This window comes from Crinia signifera, chromosome 4 (assembly GCF_055691185.1).
Source record: "Crinia signifera chromosome 4, ASM5569118v1, whole genome shotgun sequence".
NCBI classification, from domain to species: Eukaryota; Metazoa; Chordata; class Amphibia; order Anura; family Myobatrachidae; genus Crinia; species Crinia signifera.
The window spans coordinates 238,790,903-238,812,685 of record NC_139220.1 but is presented as its reverse complement, the minus strand read 5'-3'; the positions used below and the strand labels follow the sequence as shown (position 1 = coordinate 238,812,685).

At 47.0% G+C, this 21,783-nt stretch overlaps 1 protein-coding gene across 1 annotated transcript; it reads left to right on the top strand.

Annotated features, from left to right (window-relative positions):
* The first annotated feature begins 5,327 nt into the window (after nt 1-5,327).
* On the top strand, nt 5,328-19,828 carry LOC146073045 (b(0,+)-type amino acid transporter 1-like). The gene is made up of 6 exons (XM_083180222.1): nt 5,328-6,074; nt 6,403-6,536; nt 10,288-10,417; nt 10,547-10,671; nt 14,793-14,880; nt 19,390-19,828. Exons 1-6 carry the CDS (start codon nt 5,328-5,330, stop codon nt 19,618-19,620), a joined length of 1,455 nt encoding a protein of 484 aa, XP_083036348.1. The 3' UTR covers nt 19,621-19,828.
* The last annotated feature ends 1,955 nt before the right edge of the window (nt 19,829-21,783 follow it).

Genomic DNA, 21,783 nt, shown 5'->3' with positions numbered 1-21,783 from the left:
CCACAGTGCGCGCATATCTATGATAAATACGAAAATGTTCTTATTATTATGGGTTGTTATCCTGCGGATCGTTTAAAATATTGTCCATTGTGTAGCTATTGAAACCCCTGTTCCTGGATGTGAATAATGCATACTTGCCTATCTTCATGGAAGCTGCGGGAGAATCATGAATTTTAGGGTAGTCCTTGAAGGGTATGTAGCTCTTCTGCATCCATCCTTCCTGCTTTAGTGAAGCTGTCAGGATAAGATTAAATGCAAGACAGAACGGAGCTAAAGGACTGGAGTGACAAAATTTAGCCCCGCCCACTACCCAACATACCAGCGAGTCATGGGCATTTTCCTGTCTTGGAGGTGGGGCCTGATGACATGCCAACTGTCATTGTCCTCAAGTGACCTGCTATGTCTCTTCTTCTGGCTTCTCATAGAGATTATTAAAAAGTAGGCAAGCATGTAATAATGTTATATCCCCGCGATACGTGATTTCTTATTGTCACAATAAATGGTGACAATATTTTCTAATTATCAGGACCAAGTCCAAAGATTTTGCAATCATATTTCTGGTACTGATTACTAGTAGTACAAACTCCTCTGAGTTATAGATTAATATTATAATTACACACGCAGATGTGCTTGGATACACCTGCCCGAGCCCTAAGGCAGCAAGTTGGCACCACAGCTTAGGTCTAAAGTACCCATCACTGCCGCTGATTACACATGACATACATCAGAAGCTTTGAGTTGCTAATGTGCTGCCACGGAACCTTCCAGCAACAAGATCTGTACAGGTGAGTTAGGAATAAAGCATAATGCAATGATATAATGACTAATATACAGTATAGTAGAATAGGCCAAACCAGTCTTGGTAAACCAGTGGCACTACAGCTCTATGAACTAATACTGTAGTCTCTGTTTACTATGGCAGGTTTTACATGTCAGAGTTTGCTGGGGAGGGGTGTGGGTTATTAGATAGACAGTGTCTAGAAAGACAGACAATAGGTTCATCCCAAAATGCAATAGGTCTTGGGCTTGGGCTATTATGTTCTCCCTCTATGCCAATAAGTATGGTGAGGTAAAAACAAGCTGGTTTAAAAGAAACAAAGAATCATGTCGTCCATGTCATGTGTCTACCATGTCAACATTTTGACCCTGTCAACATTTTGACCATGTTGACATATTGCAGGTCGACCTTTTGGGGTAGACCTATTGACTGTCTTTCTAGACATTGTGAGGGAAATTTACAAAGATCAAATGGGTACACACGTATTCATACCCATTCAATGTCAAATACGGTTGGTAAATTAGAATCACAAGTCCCAGCATATGGGGCATTAATGGGCAATAATGGGCCCATAGGACTTGAAGTCCTACTACAGAACCAATACCTCAAGCAGAGGTAGAACTCTGGGAGGCAATGGAGTCATCTGCCGCCGGGCTCCTGCTCCCAAGGGGGCCCCTCTCATCCCCTGCTAGTTTGAATCAGTTAATTGAAAGCCGTTGTTATCACTTCTGTAGCTGACTCCTCCTCCTAGCATAATTTTTGCAGGTGTCACACCCTGTATTAGAACCCATGACCTGTCTTACTGGAGACAGACACCTTACTGATTGAGCTATTGGGGGGCACCAAAATTGATCTTGCCTCTGGGCAACTGGGATGAACTTACACCACTGACCTCAAGAACACACACACACACACACACACACACACACACACACCTGTAAAAATAAAACTTTAATACATACTACATACATTCATAAATACTTACGTATAGGGTCCAACATACTGTACTTTGACCGAAGAGGACCCGATCTTCACTGGATGGGATGGTGAGTATGATTTTTATTCACAGGTACCGATGTGGATTCTACGGGACGAGAGGACAGGCCTATGTTGGACCCTATAGGTAAGTATGTATGTTGTATGTAATAAAGTTTTATTTTTACAGGTGTGTGTGTGTGTATGTTATTGGGGTTTTGGTTCTGTAGTAGGACTACATGTCCCAGTAGGCTCCTAAATGCCCCACATGCTGGGTCTTGTGTTTCTCCAAGTCCCAGCATGTGGATATGCTGGACCCAGTAGTTCTACTACAGAACCCAATATCTATTTTTAACAAAAAAAAATGTATACTTTTTTCAACACCAGCCCACCATCCACAGCCCATGGGTGGAGGGGACAGCCACAGGAGTAATGCTTTGGTCGTAGGACCACTATTCGAAGTGGAAATTTCAAAGTGGGGGTATGGAAAAGTGAAAGTTGTGGTTATGTGCATGGCAAAGGCTCCATAAAAAGGGGGCATGGCCACTTAAAATGGGGCATGTATTTGAGTGTAGTGTGCCATGCCATATACATCATATATACATTATGCAACACAACAGCATACTGCCTTATACATGCCCCTTAAACATTATTCCACAAGGAATGAGCCGAATTCACCTTATGCAACATACAATGAGCCAAAATTGAAATGGAATGAGCCAAAAATCCCATTATACCAACCGGATGGAGCAAAAATTCACATTAAGGTGCCCATACATGGAGAGATGTGCTCTGCGCTTTTTGAACTAGATCGCATCCCATCTAGTTAAAAACATATGCGATGTGGTAAAGCAGTGTGTTTTTTTAACTAGATGTGATGCGATCTAGTTCATAAAGTACATGGAGCACGTACTTTTTGTGCTTTGCGATGTGCGATGCGGGGGACTGCCCATCGCCTCGCAAAACAGGATCACTCTGTGTATGGGCACCTTTATGCCAAAATTCATGTCACGCCACCTGGACTGAGACAAAATTCACATCCTGGTACTCGGACTGAGCCCAAATTCACATGATTCCACCCAGACTGAGCCAAAATTCACATTATGCAAAACGCATTGAGCCAAAATTCACATCATGCCACCCGGATTGAGCCAAAATTCACATCATGCCACCCAGATTGAGCCAAAATTCACATCATACTACCAAGATTGAGGCAAAATTCACATCATACCACCCAGATTGAGCCAAAATTCATGTCACGCCACCCAGATTGAGCCAAAATTCACATCATGCCATCTGGATTCAGATAAAATTAATGTCATGCCACATGGATTCAGATAAAATTCATGTCATGCAACATGGATTGAGAAAAAAATTCACGTATTGCCACATGGATTGAGCCAAACTTTACATAAAGCCACACAGATTGAGCCAAATTTGGGGACAAAGGTACAGAAACCACAGGGACCACAGGGAGGCAGGTACTGTCGGGAGGCAGGGACAGGGACCATGGGGAGGCAGGGGCAGAGGTGAGGTAAGGACCAGGACAGGGGGGCACAGGGACCGTGGAAGCAGAGACAGGGGGGATGCAGAGACCGAGATTGCGGGACGCAGGGACCGGGGGGATATAGGGACCGTGACGATACAGGGACCAGGGGGATGCAGAGACAGGGGGGATGCAAGGAAGAGACCTACCTGGGGACCAGTGGTGATGCCAGGCAGGTCTCCAGAGGCAGTGAGGATGGGAGCTGGTTGCACCCTACTTGCACGCCTGGCACAGGGGCTCCAGCGGTGGCATTACTGGGAGTCAGATGCTCTCCATGTGACCGCCCTGTGGGGGGACTCCAGCGGCAGCAGTGCTGTGAGCTGGGGTCTCTCCATGTTTGTGGCCAGAGGGGGAGGTCCAGCGGTGGCAGAACTTAGAGCCGGCTGCACCTCATGGTGCCACCCAGCAGGAGGACTTCAGCGGCAGCAGGACTGAATGGGAGGCATTCCAGAGAAAAGCAGCATCGAGCACTCTTCCTGCCTGTTGCTGCACAGCGCTGCCCTGCCTCTGCACAATTTTGCAATTAAAAAAAACCACAACACTTCTGGGTTCCTAAAAGAAGTGCCCGTATTCCATACCGCTGCATACCGGCCCACTTCGACCACTGCATAGGACCTTATATAATAACTGTTCCCTGGCTGTTGCATTACCCAGATGGCTGTTTGAGTACAGTGCTGGTTTCCGAAATACTGGGTACCCCTACCCCTTTTGTCCCCCCGTATTTGGGAACCAGGACCAAGCCAAGAGCCTGGTGCTGGTTATAGAAATACAGGGGGGCTCAATTTAATTTCCCTCCCTGTATTTCTGCAACCAGGACTGGCTCAATGAGCCTGGCACTGAGTATGCTCGTGGGAAGGGGTGAGTCCACGCCATTTTTAAATGATTTAATTATTTTTCTATTTTTTACACAGTGAAGCATCGCACGGATCTGACCGATTCAAACAGGCTTCATGCTTGTCCATATTTGGCTGCCGGGAAACTCAGCAGCCAAATACAAACCACTCCACCTTCATAAAATAGGAATCCGGAGAACATGGCAAATTTGTAAATTAGCTGTATTCTCCGTTCGAATTGTCAGCCGATTATGTCCGTACCTGTTTGTACACGGGATTGGCCGGGATTGCCCATAATCGGCCTCCTTAGTAAATTCCCTCCTGTAGATCTATCAACCGGAACCATAAGGGAGGATAGAGCAAAGCTTCTCAAGAATAAAGAAGTAGCCCACAGCAACCAATAACATTTTATGTAACATTTATAAAATGTGCTAGAGAAATGATAGCAAGAATCTAATTGGTTGCTATGGGCAACTTCTCTTTAGAATGTTTTAGTTTTGTAATGCATGGGGAACCCCCATATGCCATTCTACTTAATTAAAAAGAATGAGATTGCAAATCTAGCTGCAGTGTTCCTGGTCCTTCTAACGCAGCAGTTCCCAACCACGTTGAGTCACTTCTGGTTCCATCTGCAGTGTCACCAGTATCTCCTCGTGCTTTTGCCTGACCAGCAATCCACTGGGAGCTACCGTGCTACCCTCAGACATCAGCGTTCACCTGCCCCGCGCTGACCCGGGTGGAGGAAGCAGCGGCATTAATCCTACAGGCGTTAGCAGGAACCCTGGAGACAGTACACAGTCAGTGGCAAGACACAGAGGGCCCCGGTCCTGACCGCATACTACACCTCCACTACTCCTTAATATAAGGATAAGCATACTGCTCACTTCCTCTCCACTTGTAAGTACTGTAGATATTTCAAATTGAGTGGAGGGTGTACTCATAAATTAATAGCATAATCAAGGGGTACGGGAGAGAAAATAGTTTGGCAACTGCTGTTCTAACATCACCGACCACTATCATAAATCTGCATTACTTATTTCTGTATATACAGTATCATAAAAAATGTGTTTAAACCAACTAAATTATTTGCACAATGCACTTTGATGAATACCCCTGGTTTAGTGTCGAAGAATGATACTGCAATATCTTTTTTTTTCAAAAGGATCTGAGCTTTGAGCTTGTCGTACGTTCACTCATGACGGAAGGTGTGAGTGCAGGTTCCTCGCCTCCTGGTAACGGGATAATGGAAAACAGGACAGAGAAATTCCACCTGAAACGTGAGCTTGGGCTTACTAGTGCCGTGTCGCTGATAGCTGGTACCATGATTGGTTCTGGGATCTTCATGTCTCCTCAGTTTGTTCTGTACCATATGGGGAGCCCTGGGGCCAGTCTATTAATTTGGGCTGCATGTGGTCTCCTGGCTATGCTGGGAGCCCTTTCCTATGCAGAACTTGGAACCATTATTAAGGAATCTGGTGGGGAATTCATATATATTTTAAGGAACATTGGCTCATTTCCTGCCTTCCTCCTGGCCTACACCTCTGTCACTTTGGTGAGACCAGCCTCCATCGCTGCAGTCTCTCTGAGTTTTGCAGAATATGTGGTGGCTTCTTTCTATCAAGACTGCTCGGCCCCACAGGTAGTGGTGAAGAGCACAGCCGCTGCCTGCATCCTGGTTCTGGGCATCATTAATTGCCTCAACGTCCGGCTCTCTGCTTTTGTCATGAACTTTTTTACTGCTGCTAAGCTGATAGTGTTGTTGGCCATAATAATAGGTGGTGTGGTCCTTTTGGTCAAGGGAAACACTCAGGTTTTACAAAATGCCTTTGAAAACACAGTCACTGATTTTGGTCCGATAGGAGTGGCCTTTTATCAAGGACTCTGGTCTTACGATGGATGGAACAACCTCAACTACGTCACAGAGGAGCTGAAGAACCCTGAGGTTAGTGAGCGTTTAATGAAACAGGGGGACGTCATGTGGCATCAGCCGCCTGCAAACAAGGGGACGTCATGTGACATCAGCCACCTGCCCCCGGTACACCTCCTCCCGCCCAAATTCCATGATCTCCCCTGAAGTTCCACTGTGGCTCACAAGGACTGCACAACAGATCCCACTGCAATCCTGCAGTGCAGTAAATGTAGCCCTTTGACGTTAGTACTCAAGCATGCTATGCCACACATTCTTCATTAACCCTATAGCCTCAGTATTTATCCTTTATCTTTATTTAGTAGACCGATAATATTACTGTGTGTATTCTGCGGTATTACAGGTGAACCTTCCGCGTGCTGCGATGATCGCCATCCCACTTGTCACCGGCATCTATATCCTAGTGAACGTCAGCTATTTTGCAGCAATGACACCTCAGGAGATGCTCTCCTCAGATGCAGTAGCTATCAGCTGGGGGTCAGTCTCTGATTCATATATATTATCAATATGATGATCATAAGTTTTCATGTTGGGCTCCTCATTTTCCATAAGACACGTGCAGAGTTGGACACAAAAGTCATTTATATTCTTTCCCCACAAAATGCAATTTCATCAATTGCACATTCCCACAAAATATCTTATCCATCTGTATCATTCTGACAGTGCATTGCACACTTACAACACCCATCATTAAGTGCAGCAAAGTACATCATGGGCATGACCATGTAAAATGACATGCCATGCTGACTACAAGAAAGAACAGATGCCTCCTGGGCACTACCCCTGGTGCAAGACACTGATAGACTGAATGTGGGCGAGTCTCTCCCACGGTATACGGTCATTGGGTCACCAGCAAGTTGTTAGACAGTCATTAGGTCTACACCATTAGGTCAACATGCATTTAGGTCGACATGTGTCTAGGTTGACATGCAGGAAGGTTGACATGAGTCTAGGTCAACAGGGGTTAGGTCAACAGGGTCATTAGGTCAACATGGGTTAGTCAAAAGGTCGAAATGTTTTTTTTCACTGATTTTTGAGCTGACATGTGCCGACAGGTGGTATTTCATGCCCTACCATCCACTAGGGCGCCATGGGAGAATAAAAGTGTTCCGACCGTAGCGAGCTACCGAGCCCAAAGCACGGCAAGCGCAGCGAGCCATGACAGGGGACGCAATGCACTTTAACATGTGACTGTGTCGACATTCGGGTGAAAAAACTGTGAAAAACCCCATGTCGACTTAACCCATGTCAACCTAATGACCCTGTTGACCTAATGACTCTGTCGACCAAACCCCTTTTCGACCTAGAGTCATGTCGACCTTCCTGCATGTCGACCTAGACACATGCATGTCGTCCTAATGGTGTAGACCTAATGACTGTCTAACAATTTGCTGGTGACCAACTGATCCACACCCTCACCCACTGGGTCTGGGACACTGCCAATTTAGGTGAACATGCGTTGGGTCAACCACTGAAGGTCGTTAGGGCTTAGGTCGACACGGGAAATAGGTCAACATGGCTATGGTCGACAGGGTTGGAAGGTTGACGCAAGCATTAGTTCGACAGTCAAAAGTTCGATATGAATTTTCCACGTTTTTTTAGTCCCAAATGTCGAAAATAGTCAACAAAGACATCGTCTCAGTGTACCACGCCTGCTCTCAATGCTTTGGGCACAGTGCCTCGCTGTGATTGGCAAGCTATTTTATTCTCCCACCATACCATCTGCCGTAGTGGATGGTAGGGCATGAAATGCCGCCTGTAGTCACGTCGGCTACATTAAAACAAAACAAAACATTTCAACCTTTTGACTGTCAATCTTCCTAATGCTTGTGTCAACCTTGCCAATACTGTCTACCTTAGGCATGTTGACCTAAATAGGGTCGACCTAGTGACCGCATCCCCTCCCACTCATGCTAATACTGTATTAATGGTGATGCTGTGAACAGTGAGATCACCATGCGTTCCGCAGTAATAGAGCATCTAGTAATGGCATGGAAGGTGAAGGCTGGGTTCCGTGGCTATATTTGAACCTACTTGGCATAATTTCATTTAATTTAGTGAATGCAAATTTCTTAGGGTGTCCTAACACTGTGATACAGCCATGTATTGCATTGTGTATGTATTGTATACTGGAGCATTTACTACTTACAGGACCAGCAACAGGTCTACTAGCACCTCCCTGTGCGACAACCTACTGAGCGCTACCAAATTTCCCTTTGCCCATATATTTAAAAAAAGGGTACTCTTTACCTAGCACGGCGCCCACGATCTTGATCGTGGGCATCGTGAGGTAAAAAATCGCGTCGGTCGCGTCGTATGCGGGCTAAAGATGCCCGGACGCGACGCGACCGACGCGATGTCCACGATTTCCCATTGAAAACCATGTTAAACATGGACATCGCGTCGGTCGCGTCGCGGCCGGCCATAAATGCCCACGATTTGCCATAGGAATCAATGTTAAAAGGCCCGATGGACACGATTTTCATGTTAAATGGCTGAATGGACCCGATTTTACCATAGGAAACAATGTTAAATGGGCCTTAGAGCCCAAATACTTACCCTGAACTCTGAAATGGCCCCCCCAATTGTTTACGCCACCCCACGTACAACGTCAACCCGAAGCGTGGCGAGCGCAGCGAGCCCGCGAGGGGCGGCGGTACGCGTCCTCCGACCTTTTCATACCCCCACTATCCACGTCGGCGTGGAGTTGAGAATAGAATAGTGTGGCGAGCGCAGCGAGCCACCGAACCCGAAGCGTGGCGAGCGCAGCGAGCCCCGCGAGGGGACGCGGATACCTGTGAAGCCCGCGAGGGGACGCGTATAGCTGTGAAGGTATCCGCGTCCCCTCGCGGGGCTCGCTGCGCTCGCCACGCTTCGGGCTCGGTGGCTCGCTGCGCTCGCCACACTATTCTATTCTCAACTCCACGCCGACGTGGATAGTGGGGGTATGAAAAGGTCGGAGGACGCGTACCGCCGCCCCTCGCGGGCTCGCTGCGCTCGCCACGCTTCGGGTTCACGTTGATCGTGGGGTGGCGGTAACAATTGGGGGGGCCATTTCCCAGTCAAGGTTGCCTATTTGGCCTCTGTGGCCCATTTAACATTGTTTCCTATGGCCACATCGGGTCCATTGAGGCATTTAACAGTAAAATCGCGTCGGTCGGGCCATTTAACATTGATTGCTATGGGAAATCGGGTGCATCGCGTCGCGGGCATCGCGGGTACATTTATGGCCGGCTGCGACGCGACCGACGCGATTTCCATGTTTAACATGGGTTTCAATGGGAAATCGCGGGCATCGCGTCGGTCGCGTCGCGGCCAGACATAAATGTACCCGCGATGCCCGTGATGGGCGCCGTGATAGGTAAAGAGTACCAAAAAAAGTGCTAGATTTGGGTGGGGTGTGTTGTTTCTGTGCAGGATAAATACTGGCTGCTTTATTTTTACACTGCAATTTAGATATCAGTTTCAACACTTTCAGTCATACCCCCCAACATAGCCCATTCGCAGAGGGACCAAATATGCTCTGTCCCTGGACCAGAATATTGTCCGGTAACACATCAGGGGTACCGGATGACAGTCCGAAAGTCTGGATTCCAAAGGTCAGTATTCCGACATTGGAATCCCGACTGTTTAAATGCCCAACAGTCGGTATCCTGACTTACAGGGGCTATTCTCCCTCATGGGGGTCCACGCCCCACATAGATGGAGAATAGAACCCATGGCTAGTGCAGTCCACAAGGGGCTTCTTTAGACTCGCTCCCCTGTTGGAGTACTGGCGGTCAGCATTCTGATGTAGGTATAATTCCAACTGTCAGGCCAGCATTCCTCACTCAACATCAGTACCCAACCTAAATGTTAATGAGCACTGACAGTGTGCATGTACAGTATGCGTGTGTGTTTATGTGTGTGTGTGTGTGTGTGTGTGTGTGTGTGTGTGTGTGTGTGTGTGTGTGTGTGTGCATATTATTGAGTGCTGGCAGGGTGTGTTTGTGTTTCATATTAGTTGGGGCATTTTTGATATATTGTATTATGAAGTAAAGATACTGCTATGTGGCATATTAGAAATTGAGAACAATGATGTGTGGCATATTGTGAATGGCAGGGAGCATGCGCAATTGGTGCGTAGGGCAACAAGAAACCTTGCACCTTGCAAGTAATATTTTGCATTATTTTGGCCACACTGATGGTACAAAATATCATTCACTCTCCATGAATCTTATTACTGTAGAGTGAAAGTGCTGGGGACCTGGACGTGGATAATCTCTCTGGGTGTCGCTCTTTCCACTTTTGGGGCGGCAAATGGATCCTTCTTCAGCGGAGGACGTGTGTGCTATGTGGCCGCCAGAGAGGGGCATTTGGTAACCATCGTTCTCTGTCTCTGTCCAGGAGGCCTATTCATAACAAGCACCGACTAGAACTTTGATTGTTCTGTCACCATCTAAGTACAGTAGATTCTACAGTTACAGATATATATTATTATTTTACAGCCAGATGCCCTATCAATGGCTCACGTGAAGCGGCTGACCCCGTCTCCTGCCCTCATCTTCACAACTGCCATCTCTATTATAATGGTAATACCGTCAGACTTTAGCAGCATCGTAAACTTCTGCAGGTAGGTAATCAGAATCGGAATCAGCTTTATTGGCCAGATATACTTGCGTATACTAGGAATTAGATTTGGATTGCTGTGCAACAGTCAGGTAGGTAACAAGTAACAGTGACAGTACAGATATATTATATATATAGCATGGATACCGGCACTCACAATAAGTAATAACTGTCCTTGTTGCCTTCCGTAAACAAACAGAGCAAAAACTCTGTAACTGAGGGGTAGATTTATTATAGCGGCGCTAAAAGCTCCGCTATAACACTTCCTGCTTCGCCTCAGTAGCGAGGCGAAGCAGGAGGGGACACCGACAAGATCTACTAAGATCTTGCCGGCCGAAGCGGGGGAGCGCTAACTCCCCCCTCCGGCGATGTCCCCTCCTGGAGACAGCGCATCAGTTAACACTGACGCGCTGTCTGCTTCTCCCCGGCCGGCTGGACTGGTCATGCGCGGGATCTCGCTGCTCACGCGATATCCCTAGCGCAGCTCAGAGCCAGCACTGTCCCTGCTGTGGGCATAGGGCATCGCCGCCTGCAGCCATCGAAGCTGACCGTTCATCAATTGGGCAGGAGGCAGGCACGCACTACGAAATATCATAGCCGCACTATGCCTCCTGCCCCACAGCGCCGCACGCTAGACACCCTCTCGGCGGGTGTCATAGATCAGGGGAAGCGCTATCCCCTGCCATAAGGCCTGGGGATAGCGCATATTCTCCTGATCACCTAATAATAAATCTACCCCTGAGGGCAGATTTATTAAGCTCGGTAAAGTGATAAAGTGTCTGATTTTTATCACCGGCCAATCAGCTCCTACCTGTGAAGTTACAGGCTTGGTTTGAAAAATGAAAGGTAGGAGCTGATTGGCCGGTGATAAAAACCAGACACTTTATCACTTCACCGAGCTTAATAAATCTACCCCTCAATACCAGATGCTGCGACGGCACTCAAGACAAACAGACACGGAGACCAGCCTTAAGTATCAGGACATAAAAATACATTGCAGAACTCACCCATATATCTGCTCACCCTCCTTCACCAAAAGTCTGTGTGAGCCGCGCGGTCGTCCTCCCGCTGCGGCACCCACTGATGACGTCACCACCGTGCACCCATCACCAGTTACATGAAAACAGCTGACTGTCAAAAATAACAATAATATTAGCAGGGAATCACATTACTTATTGCACAAACAAGTTGTCAGGATAAAAATTATAACAATATACTACACCAGTCATAATTAAAAAATGCGGATCACAGGAAGCAATTTAACCCTAAGGTTTCATTGAGTCATATAGCCGTTGGCGAATGCCCCATGGTAGCGTAGCGGCGTGCCACGGGTTGTTCGCTAGTGCCTTTTAGAAATGCTGCCCAAATGGCCTGTCTGTGCTGCGCCATTCTGACTTTGAGTTGGCAGTCAGTTTTGCCAACATAATACTTATAGCAAGGACATACAGTACCTAAACAACAAATTGTGCGGAGCATGTCAAGCGATGTTTAATCCTATATATCTGATTTGTACATGGATGTTTAATAGACTCACCTGTCCACATATATCTGCATGTTACGCAGCCAGTACACTTCACATATCCCATTTTGGCATTTTGGATAAACCAAAGAATACATTGCATACCTCCCAACTGTCACGATTCCGTCGGGACAGTCCCGATTTTCGGGTCCTGTCCCGACGTCCCACCCGCGGCAGGCATTGTCCCGCTGCGGGGGGGTGGCAGTTGGGAGACCCCCAAATGTAGTAGAATAGACGCTGTGCGCATGCGCACAGCGTCTATTCTCGTATGAAAATGAGGTCGCGGCTAATTAGCATAAGCCGCGCCCTCATTTGCATACGCCACGCCCCTTTTCGGGCGCTCACGTGGCTTCGCCGCGCGAGTGTCCCTATTTCTTCACATGAAAAGTTGGGAGGTATGCATTGGATGGTGACATGATAACATATGTACATGAGCGGGGCTCATGTACATATGTTATCTGTGACAACAAGATCAACTACAATAAAATAAGAAATTGGACTTTTCGTCTCCTCTTGCTTCACTTGACAGCGGATCATTCACTGTATGGACATTTAGGCGCCACACCACAATTGTGTTGTATACTATCTGTTTTGGTCCCTTAACCCTCGGGGGACACTGTGGTGAGGCAGCCAATTTCATTTGATAATAATTGACCTATAATTTCAGCGCGTGGTGGATTATTGGGTATTGTATATATATATATATATATATGTATATATATAAAACACGTACAGGACATGGGAAGACACAGGGAACATATATTTGCTGAGCTGCGCAGCACCTAAGCAACCATCCGCTGCGCCACTTGGTTGCGGCAACAACCAGATAGGTAAAAACAAGTAAACAGTACAGATAAGGACGCAATAGGGGAGAGACGCCGCTGGGTTCACCCGGAGCTGGGACATCGGATGGGACCTCATCTGAGGTCTTCAGCCGGGGCCTGTAGGCCAGGAGTCTCCTCTGCTGCGCAAGTCGGGAGTTCCTCCACTGATGCCAGCATCTGCCAGTGGGTGTAGCAGCTGGGTGTAATGGCCATGGCCGGGGATCCTGCTAGCCAGGATCTACCCAGGCTCCTCAGGCCGATGGTGTCACCGCGTCTGGAGGGGTCGTGCCTAGGGACGCGGCGCTGCCTGTCCCCGGCCAGAGGTCGCAGCATCCTGCGACGGTGACACTCAGCACTTCTCCACACTCTGCACTATCTGTCTCCCCCTCCTTCCTCCATCCTCCTCTATCCTCCTCTATCCTCCTATGTCTTCCTCCCGTCCACGCGCCAAAGCACCCCTTCTGGGGGAGCTGAGGATGGGAACTCTGAGGATGGAGGATCGTAGCTCAGGTGGATGCGACCGTCCTTGGCCTCCACCTGAAGTACATACTGTTACACAGAATAAATAAAATGCAGGTACACACTCTAAGCACTAAGAACACTTGCAATCAGGCCAATTATAGTAAACTCTGCTATTTAGCACGCCCGTGCTGCTAATTCTCAGCCATGTGATCAGGTCTGAATCGGGCTCAGTGTCCAAATAGCAGGACTCCCGCTGTAATCACATATCTCCCAACATGACCCTCTCCAGGAGGGACACATTGCTCTGCTTCTGCCCTTCTGTCTTAATTTATGATTGACATCACCTGTGTTGAAACACCTTTCTTATTAATTATCCTGTTCAACACAGATCAAGGTAATCATGCATTCAGAAGAAAATCCAGAAGCAGAGCATGTTGTCCCTCCTGGAGAGGGTCATGTTGGGAGGTATGTAATCAGGACAGTTGGGAGGTTTGTATCATGGCTGAGGCAAGGCAGTACCTCAGCACCAGGTCACCCACTCTGCCAGTGGGGTGTATTTTGGCTCTACCTGCTGAATATTTATTAATTATTTGTAACCCCGTGGTTGCCTACCTGACCCTCTCCTTCAGGGAGAAAATGCTCTGTTCCTGGACTTCCCTGGGAATGTATGATTGCCATCACCTGTGTGGAGCTAGGTAATTGATAAGAAAGGTGTTTCACCACAGGTGATGGCAATCATACATTCCCAGGGAAGTCCAGGAACAGAGCATTTTCTCCCTGAAGGAGAGGGTCAGGTAGGCAACCACGGGGTTACAAATAATTAATAAATATTCAGCAGGTAGAGCCAAAATACACCCCACTGGCAGAGTGGGTGACCTGGTGCTGAGGTACTGCCTTGCCTCAGCCATGATACAAGGGTCATGTTGGGAGGTATGTAATCAGGACAGTTGGGAGGTTTGTATCATGGCTGAGGCAAGGCAGTACCTCAGCACCAGGTCACCCACTCTGCCAGTGGGGTGTATTTTGGCTCTACCTGCTGAATATTTATTAATTATTTGTAACCCCGTGGTTGCCTACCTGACCCTCTCCTTCAGGGAGAAAATGCTCTGTTCCTGGACTTCCCTGGGAATGTATGATTGCCATCACCTGTGTGGAGCTAGGTAATTGATAAGAAAGGTGTTTCACCACAGGTGATGGCAATCATACATTACCAGGGAAGACCAGAAACAGAGCATTTTCTCCCTGAAGGAGAGGGTCAGGTAGGCAACCCTTTTGTAACCTGTAATTACTAATTATAGTGTTTTTTCTTATCTCATTCAGCTTCATAGCCTGGTTTTTCTATGGTATAACCATTTCTGGCCTCTTGTACATAAAGATTAAAAAGCCAGATATTCCCAGACCATATAAGGTAAGTAACAAAGCGTTCTCATTGTTTGTATCCACTAACAGGAAACAGGTAAATTGTAACTATTACATTACATCCTTATTTCCTGCTAAACTAAACTATTTTCAAGCTATATACACAGTGCGACTGTTTTAAATTGGTTTTCAAATTATTTTGTGGCTTTCAACAGAAACATGAGATCAGAGTTTTTGGTACTTGTTTCCTAGAACGGCGCCACCGATTCTAATTGTATGCCATCGGGTCTGAAAAATTGGTCGCATCGTATGCGACCAAATCGCATGCGATGCGACGCCACCGACCCGATTTTTACATTGGAACCAATGTTAAATGGTCCCTGAGACCCGATTTTACATTGGCGCCAATGTTAAATGCCCCCCAGACCCCATTTTTCATTGTATACCCACCCAGATGGGTAATTACTATGTGAAATGCCCCCCCATTATTAACGCCTCGCCACAATCAACGTGGAGGTATGCGTCCTCCGACCTTTTCATACCCCCACTATCCACGTCGGCATGGAGTTGATTTTAGATAGTGTGGCGAGCGCAGCGAGCCCCCGAGGGGACGCGCATTACTTCAGACGTATTACACGGCCGCTCGCCATGCTTCGGGCTCGGTGGCTCGCTGCGCTCGCCACACTATATAAAATCAACTCCACGCCGACGTGGATAATGAGGGTATGAAAAGGTCGGAGGACGCGTACCGCTGCCGCTCGCCGCGCTTCGGGTTGACGTTGATCGTGGCGTTGCGTTAACAATGGGGGGGCATTTGACAAAATTAACCATCAGGGTGGGTTTACAATTAAAAATCAGGTTTGGGGGCATTTAACATTGGGTCCAATGTAAAATCGGGTCTCAGGGACCATTTTTACATTGGGTCCAATGTAAAAATCGGGTCGGTCGCGTCGCATCTCATGCCATTATAATGGCATGCGATGCGACCGATTTTTAAAGTGTGTTAAAAACGTCTTTAAAGCCCAAAAATCGGGTCGGTCGGGTCCCATTGCATACCTTAAGTTAAGGTATGCGATGGGACCCGACGGGCGCCGTGCTAGGAAACAAGTGCCGAGTTTTTTTCTACAGAACTAGATATCTCCTAATTTATGTATCAAACATCAATATGCCATAGTCTGCACGGTGATACGGGTTTTCAAATAAATAGATACTACTAACATTGACATACACACGGGGCGTAACTAGATATATTTGCATACCTCCCAACATGACCCTCTCCAGGAGCGACACAATGCTCTGTTTCTGGACTTCCCTGGTAATGTCCACCTTGTTTTAAACAATGTTTTAAACAGGTAAATGGTTAAGAAAGGTGTTTCCACACAGGTAATAGCAATCATACATTAAGAGGAAAGTCCAGAGCAATGTATCCCTCCTGGAGAGGTATGTATTTGTAGGCTCACATACTTTTTGTACTAGATCTCATCTCAAAACATCTCAAAACCGAGATGAAATGCGATATTGTATACAATATTGTATACAATATTGTATACAATAATTGTAACGTGTATGGGCACCTTTAGAGCAGTGCTAGCCAACTCCAGTCCTCGAGAGCTACCATCAGTTACCAACAACCTAGAAGGTACACAGGTGCACTCATTGCTCTCTGACACATTTTAAAAGAGCCACAGGTGGAGCTAATTACTTCACTTGTGATTCTGTATGAAGATCTGGAAAACATTAACTGTTGGTAGCTCTCAAGGACTGGAGTTGGCTACCCCAGACTTAGACAGTAAAGATGGCCCCCCTTCAGTTCTGGGCCCCATAACAGCTGCACCCCATGCACCTATGGTAGTTACACCCTTGTACACAACATAGGGGTAGATTTATTAAGCGTGGGGAAGTAAGAAAGTGTTTGGTTTTTATCATCGGCCAATCAACTCCTACCTGTCATTTTTTAAACCAAGCCTGTAACTTCACAGTTAGGAGCTGTTTGGCCGGTGATAAAAAACAATTAATTAATAGATCTGTCCCATAGTAACAAAAGCAAGCAAAAGATGATCTAAACCAAAATCTTATTTTAAAATATTGTTTTTTTTTTTCAAGTTTGTACCTCCTATGTATGAGGGTCTTGTGACCTTATTTAATAGTGGTTACTTTATATTCCAATGATCATTGTGATTTATGCTGCTGTAAAATACAGTGGGCCTAATTCAGACCCCATTGGATAGGGCTGTATTCGGCTCCATTTTCGATGGTGGATATCTGCGCATGCGCAAATATGCTAATCAGAACCAAGCAACACAGATTGCAGGTTGCATGCTGAGCTGAAGCAATGCAGATCACAGGATATGCTAAAGTAAAGGCCCCCATACACTATCCGATTTTGGGACGATTTCATCCGATTTCGGCACAGTAGCCGCTCAGGGGGCGGGGCTTAAGCGTGACATCACTAAGCCCCGCCCCCATGCTGTTAAACCAGCTAACTCAGTGATCTCTGTGGGGGGGCGGGGCTAAAATGACGCGATTGTGTCGTTTTAGCTCCGCCCCCTCCTCTGAGACCCGAGGATTGCGGCATTTTAATGCCGCGATCCGGGGGACAGCGGGGGTCCCCCCTGAATCCGGGAGGGTTGCCCACCCTTCCGGGGGGCCGGGAGGGAGCCCCGATTTTCGGGAGACTCCCGGAAATTCCGGGAGAGTCGGCAACCCTGCCATAGATGCAGGGAGTGCAGCTGCTATGGGACCCAGAGCTGAGAGGGGCCACCTTTCCTGTCACAGTTACATGTGTTATACACAATGGCGTAACTACCATAGGTGCAGGACGTGCAGCACGACCGGGCCCCGGTGACAAAAGGGGCATGGTCAATGGGGAAGGGTGCGGCCACACCCTTGTTTAAAAAAAAAAAAAAAAGGGTACTTGTGTATTATCACGGCGCCCATCGCATAGCAGAGCCAGATTTTTCATAGCATCGCATCGCATGCCATCGCATGCCATACACCCGATCAGTGGCGTAAGTTCGTCCCAGTTGCCTGGAGGCAAGTTAAATATTGGTGCCCTCCGAGTCCAAATAGCTCAATCAGTAAGGTGTCTGTCTCCAGTAAAAAAAGGTCATGGGTTCTATAACAATGTGTGACACTTGCAAACATGATGTTAGGAGGGGGAGTCAGCCACAGAAGCAATATTGATGGCATTCTATTAGCTGATTTAAACTCGCAGGGGAGGAAAGGTGCCCCCTTAGGAGCAGGAGCCCGGCGGCAGATGACTCCATTGCCTCCCAGAGTTACGCCACTGCACCCGATGCACAGCAATGCGATGCGATTTAAGCCCCCTATACGATGTTAAATTGTATAAGCACCCTAATGAGTGTTTTTAAGCACCCTAATGGGTGCTTACAATGTTAAATGCACCCCCACGCCACCCCCAGTATGAACGTGAACCCGAAGCGTGGCGAGCGCAGCGAGCCCGCGAGGGGTGGCAGGACGCGTCCTCCAAATCTTTTCATACCCCCACTATCCACGTCGGCGTGGAGTTGATTTTATATAGTGTGGCGAGCGCAGCGAGCCACCGCGCCCGAAGCGTGGCGAGCGGACGCGTATTACTTTACTTGTATTCCACGTCCGCTCGCCACGCATCGGGCTCGCCACACTATATAAAATCAACTCCATGCTGACGTGGATAGTGGGGGTATGAAAAGGTCGCAGGACACGTACCGCCGCCCCTCGCGGGCTCGCTGCGCTCGCCACGCTTCGGGTTAATGTTCATAGTGGGGGTGGCGTGGGGGTCCATTTAACATTGTAAGCCCCCATTAGGGTGCTTATACAATGTATAATCGCATTGCATCGCATTGTATGGCATTGTATGCCATATACAATGCCATACAATTTTAACATTGTATGACATCGGTGGACATCGTGGAACATCGCATCGCATATCATCGCATGCATTATGGTCTGCGATGCGATGGGCGCTGTGATAATACACAAGTACCAAAAAAAGCACTGAGCCACGTGTACTGAGCTGGGGAGAGAGGCAGCAGCAGTCTGTCCTCCCTACTCCCCACTGCCTGGCTCCTTGAAACGAGGCAGGGGGGGAGCAGGACCTGGGCCCCTCCGGTAGACCTGGGCCTAGGTAAAAGTACCCATTCCCCCCACCCTCTCAATGGCACTTATCACAGATACATGTGTTATATACAAGGGTGTAGCTCCCATAGGTGCAGAGGGTGCAGCTGCTATGGGGCCCAGAGCTGGGTGGGGCCACTTTCCCTGTCACAGTTACATGTATTATATACAAGGATATAGCTACCATAGGTGCAGGAAGTGCAGATGCTATGAGGCCCAGTGCTGAGAGGGACCACCTTCCCTGTCACAGTTGCATATGTTATACACAAGGGTGTAACTACCATAGGTGCAGAAAGTGCACCTGCTATCGGACAACCTTCCCTGTCACAGTTACATGAGTTACAGTATATATACATTTTTCACCATTGGGTGGTACGTAGGGTCCCTTACAAACATTTGCTATGGGGCCCGCAACCACTAATTGTAGTTTTTATCCTTGCAGGTTCCAATAATTGTCCCGATCATTGTGCTTATTGCTTCTGTGTTCCTGGTACTGGCCCCGATCATCGGCAGCCCGCAGCTGGAATATCTCTATGTCACCCTCTTCACCCTCAGTGGAATTATTGTTTACATTCCTGTGGTCCGCTACAAATGGTCTCCAAGATGGTTCCAATCCGTCACGCTCCATCTGCAGCTCTTGCTGGAAGTGGCGCCAATGGATAAAAACAGCTGAGATGGAGATTTAGTTTGCTGGTTCCATCTGTAACACCCAGAACTTGGTGTTTTAGCTCCCAGAAGCAGCATTTTCGAGTTATGTACCTCCACCTGGAAGCCTCATGAACTATTATTAACATTATTAAGGTACTTACTTCTTACATAATGCAGCCATTTTGTGACCCAAACCAGTATTGATCCAACCCACAAACCGCTGCCATTGCTGTATATTGGTGAGAAGTGTAATATAACTATGACTTTTTTCAAATATTAAATTGAATCCTAAAAGGTTTATAAAGAATGTGTTATTTTATTTGCCTGGCATGGCCGCATTATAAATTGGAGTGTGCCAATGTGGCTCACTTGTTTGCCTCTTTTATGAATATGCCCATAGATAAGATAAATAACAGGTGCAATGTATTAGCTGTTGTACACAGACCTGGGGTCAGATGCACTAAGCTTTGAAAGTGGATTGGCTGGCTGAGTGATAAACAGCCAGCCAATCAGCTCCTACCTGCCATGTCACAGGCTGTGTTTGAAAAATATCCCAAAACTAGTATATTATCACAATTAAAATGACAGCTCATCTACAAAACAAACCAAAGAGGTACGCATTCAATATATACACAGAGTACACCTTTATAATCTGATATGTGACAATGATTAAAAAGCAGAATGAAGATAGACAAGAATTTACACATATCAGGACCACCGGATGTGTGCTCACAAGAATCAAAAAGCTGAATGAGTGCCAGGAGGCTCTGAAGGCTATATATAGGGATCAGAAATGATGTCACTTCCTGTCACGCTAATTCACTAAGGACTTTATAAAGTTTGAAAACTTTATATATTTACTTATATATTTAAACTATGAAACACCACTTAGATGTGTGGATGCTCTGAGTATAGGCTATATAACGCAGAGGAACTGGCACCCTAACAGTAAATGGTTATTCTTAAATCTCTTAATTGAGCTTTGGAACACAGGGCGATCCCTCCGTGCGTTCCAAATGGGGGCCATATTTTTACTGCGGTGGAACGCATCTGCATTCTGCGTTCCACCTTTTAAGGACGAAACGGAGGCCTTTAGTGTTAATAGAGACGGCTCCAGAGATGGCCTGCCAATGTCCTAAACTATTCCTAAGCGGGACGATGTCCGCCTGCCACCGATAACATACGTAGTGGGGTCCAGAACTCAGTGCCGGAGGTTATGGGGGCGGAAATGACGTAGTGTCCTCCCTTGAGAGCACTCTGAACCTTTCTATTTCCACAAATACATATATACATATATATATATATAGATCTCTATCTATCTATCTATCTATCTATCTATATATATATATAGATACATATATATAAAGATATCCATCTATATATATATATATATATATATATATATATATATAGATATATATACTGTATATATATATATATATATATATATATATATAGATATAGATATTTATCTATATATAATATGGGTGTAGAACTTAAACAAGTCCACAGGGAGCACTCACCAACTTGAGATCAAGATGTGTTTTTAATGGTACTTCAGAAGATCAATACAAATCTTAGTTTAATTCAGCAGTTGCAGTCGACGTTTCGGACACTAGAGGGCCTTTGTCAAGACAGATGAGTTTGAAGAAACTCAGGGAGCCCGAGGTGTGCTCCCACCACTAGTGCAGTGACTAAGTTGTGCATAGGGGGCCGTGCATTCGATGGACCCTCTTGCAAAGAAGAAGGGCCCTGTTGCTCCCCTAACTCCTTTCAGCCATAAGGCTGAAGAGGGGGGAAAAAGGGATCGGTGGGTCCTCTTCGCCGAAGCTTAGAGAGACCCTCTTTCCTCAACCCCGGAAGGGTTAGGACGGTGGGTCATCCGCACCCGAAAGTTTGGAGCGACCCGCAATAGGATTCCCTCCGCCTTGCAGCTCGGGGTCGCCCTCAAGGGACCGAATCTCTCCAGTACATTGGGGAGTGGATGGCCCATAAGGGTCAAACACACGGCCCAAAAAAACATGACAAACTACAAAAAAAACAGAAAACGTGAAAAGTGACGAACGTGAGAAGGAATATAAATAAATAAATAGAGAGACCCCAGCCAGAAGGCGGGTTTGGGGGTGTGAAAATTGTCCTACCCCATCCAAAAGGCCGGGGTAAGGACGTGAAGCCTAACCTAGAGGGA

Bases quoted from the DNA above. Each gene is read 5' to 3' on its own strand.
- LOC146073045 (XM_083180222.1), top strand. From the start codon at position 5,328: ATGACGGAAGGTGTGAGTGCAGGTTCCTCGCCTCCTGGTAACGGGATA. The intron at 6,537-10,287 runs GTCAGTCTCTGA...TTATTACTGTAG, and splicing joins GCAGTAGCTATCAGCTGGGG to AGTGAAAGTGCTGGGGACCT. The intron at 14,881-19,389 runs GTAAGTAACAAA...TTATCCTTGCAG, and splicing joins ATATTCCCAGACCATATAAG to GTTCCAATAATTGTCCCGAT.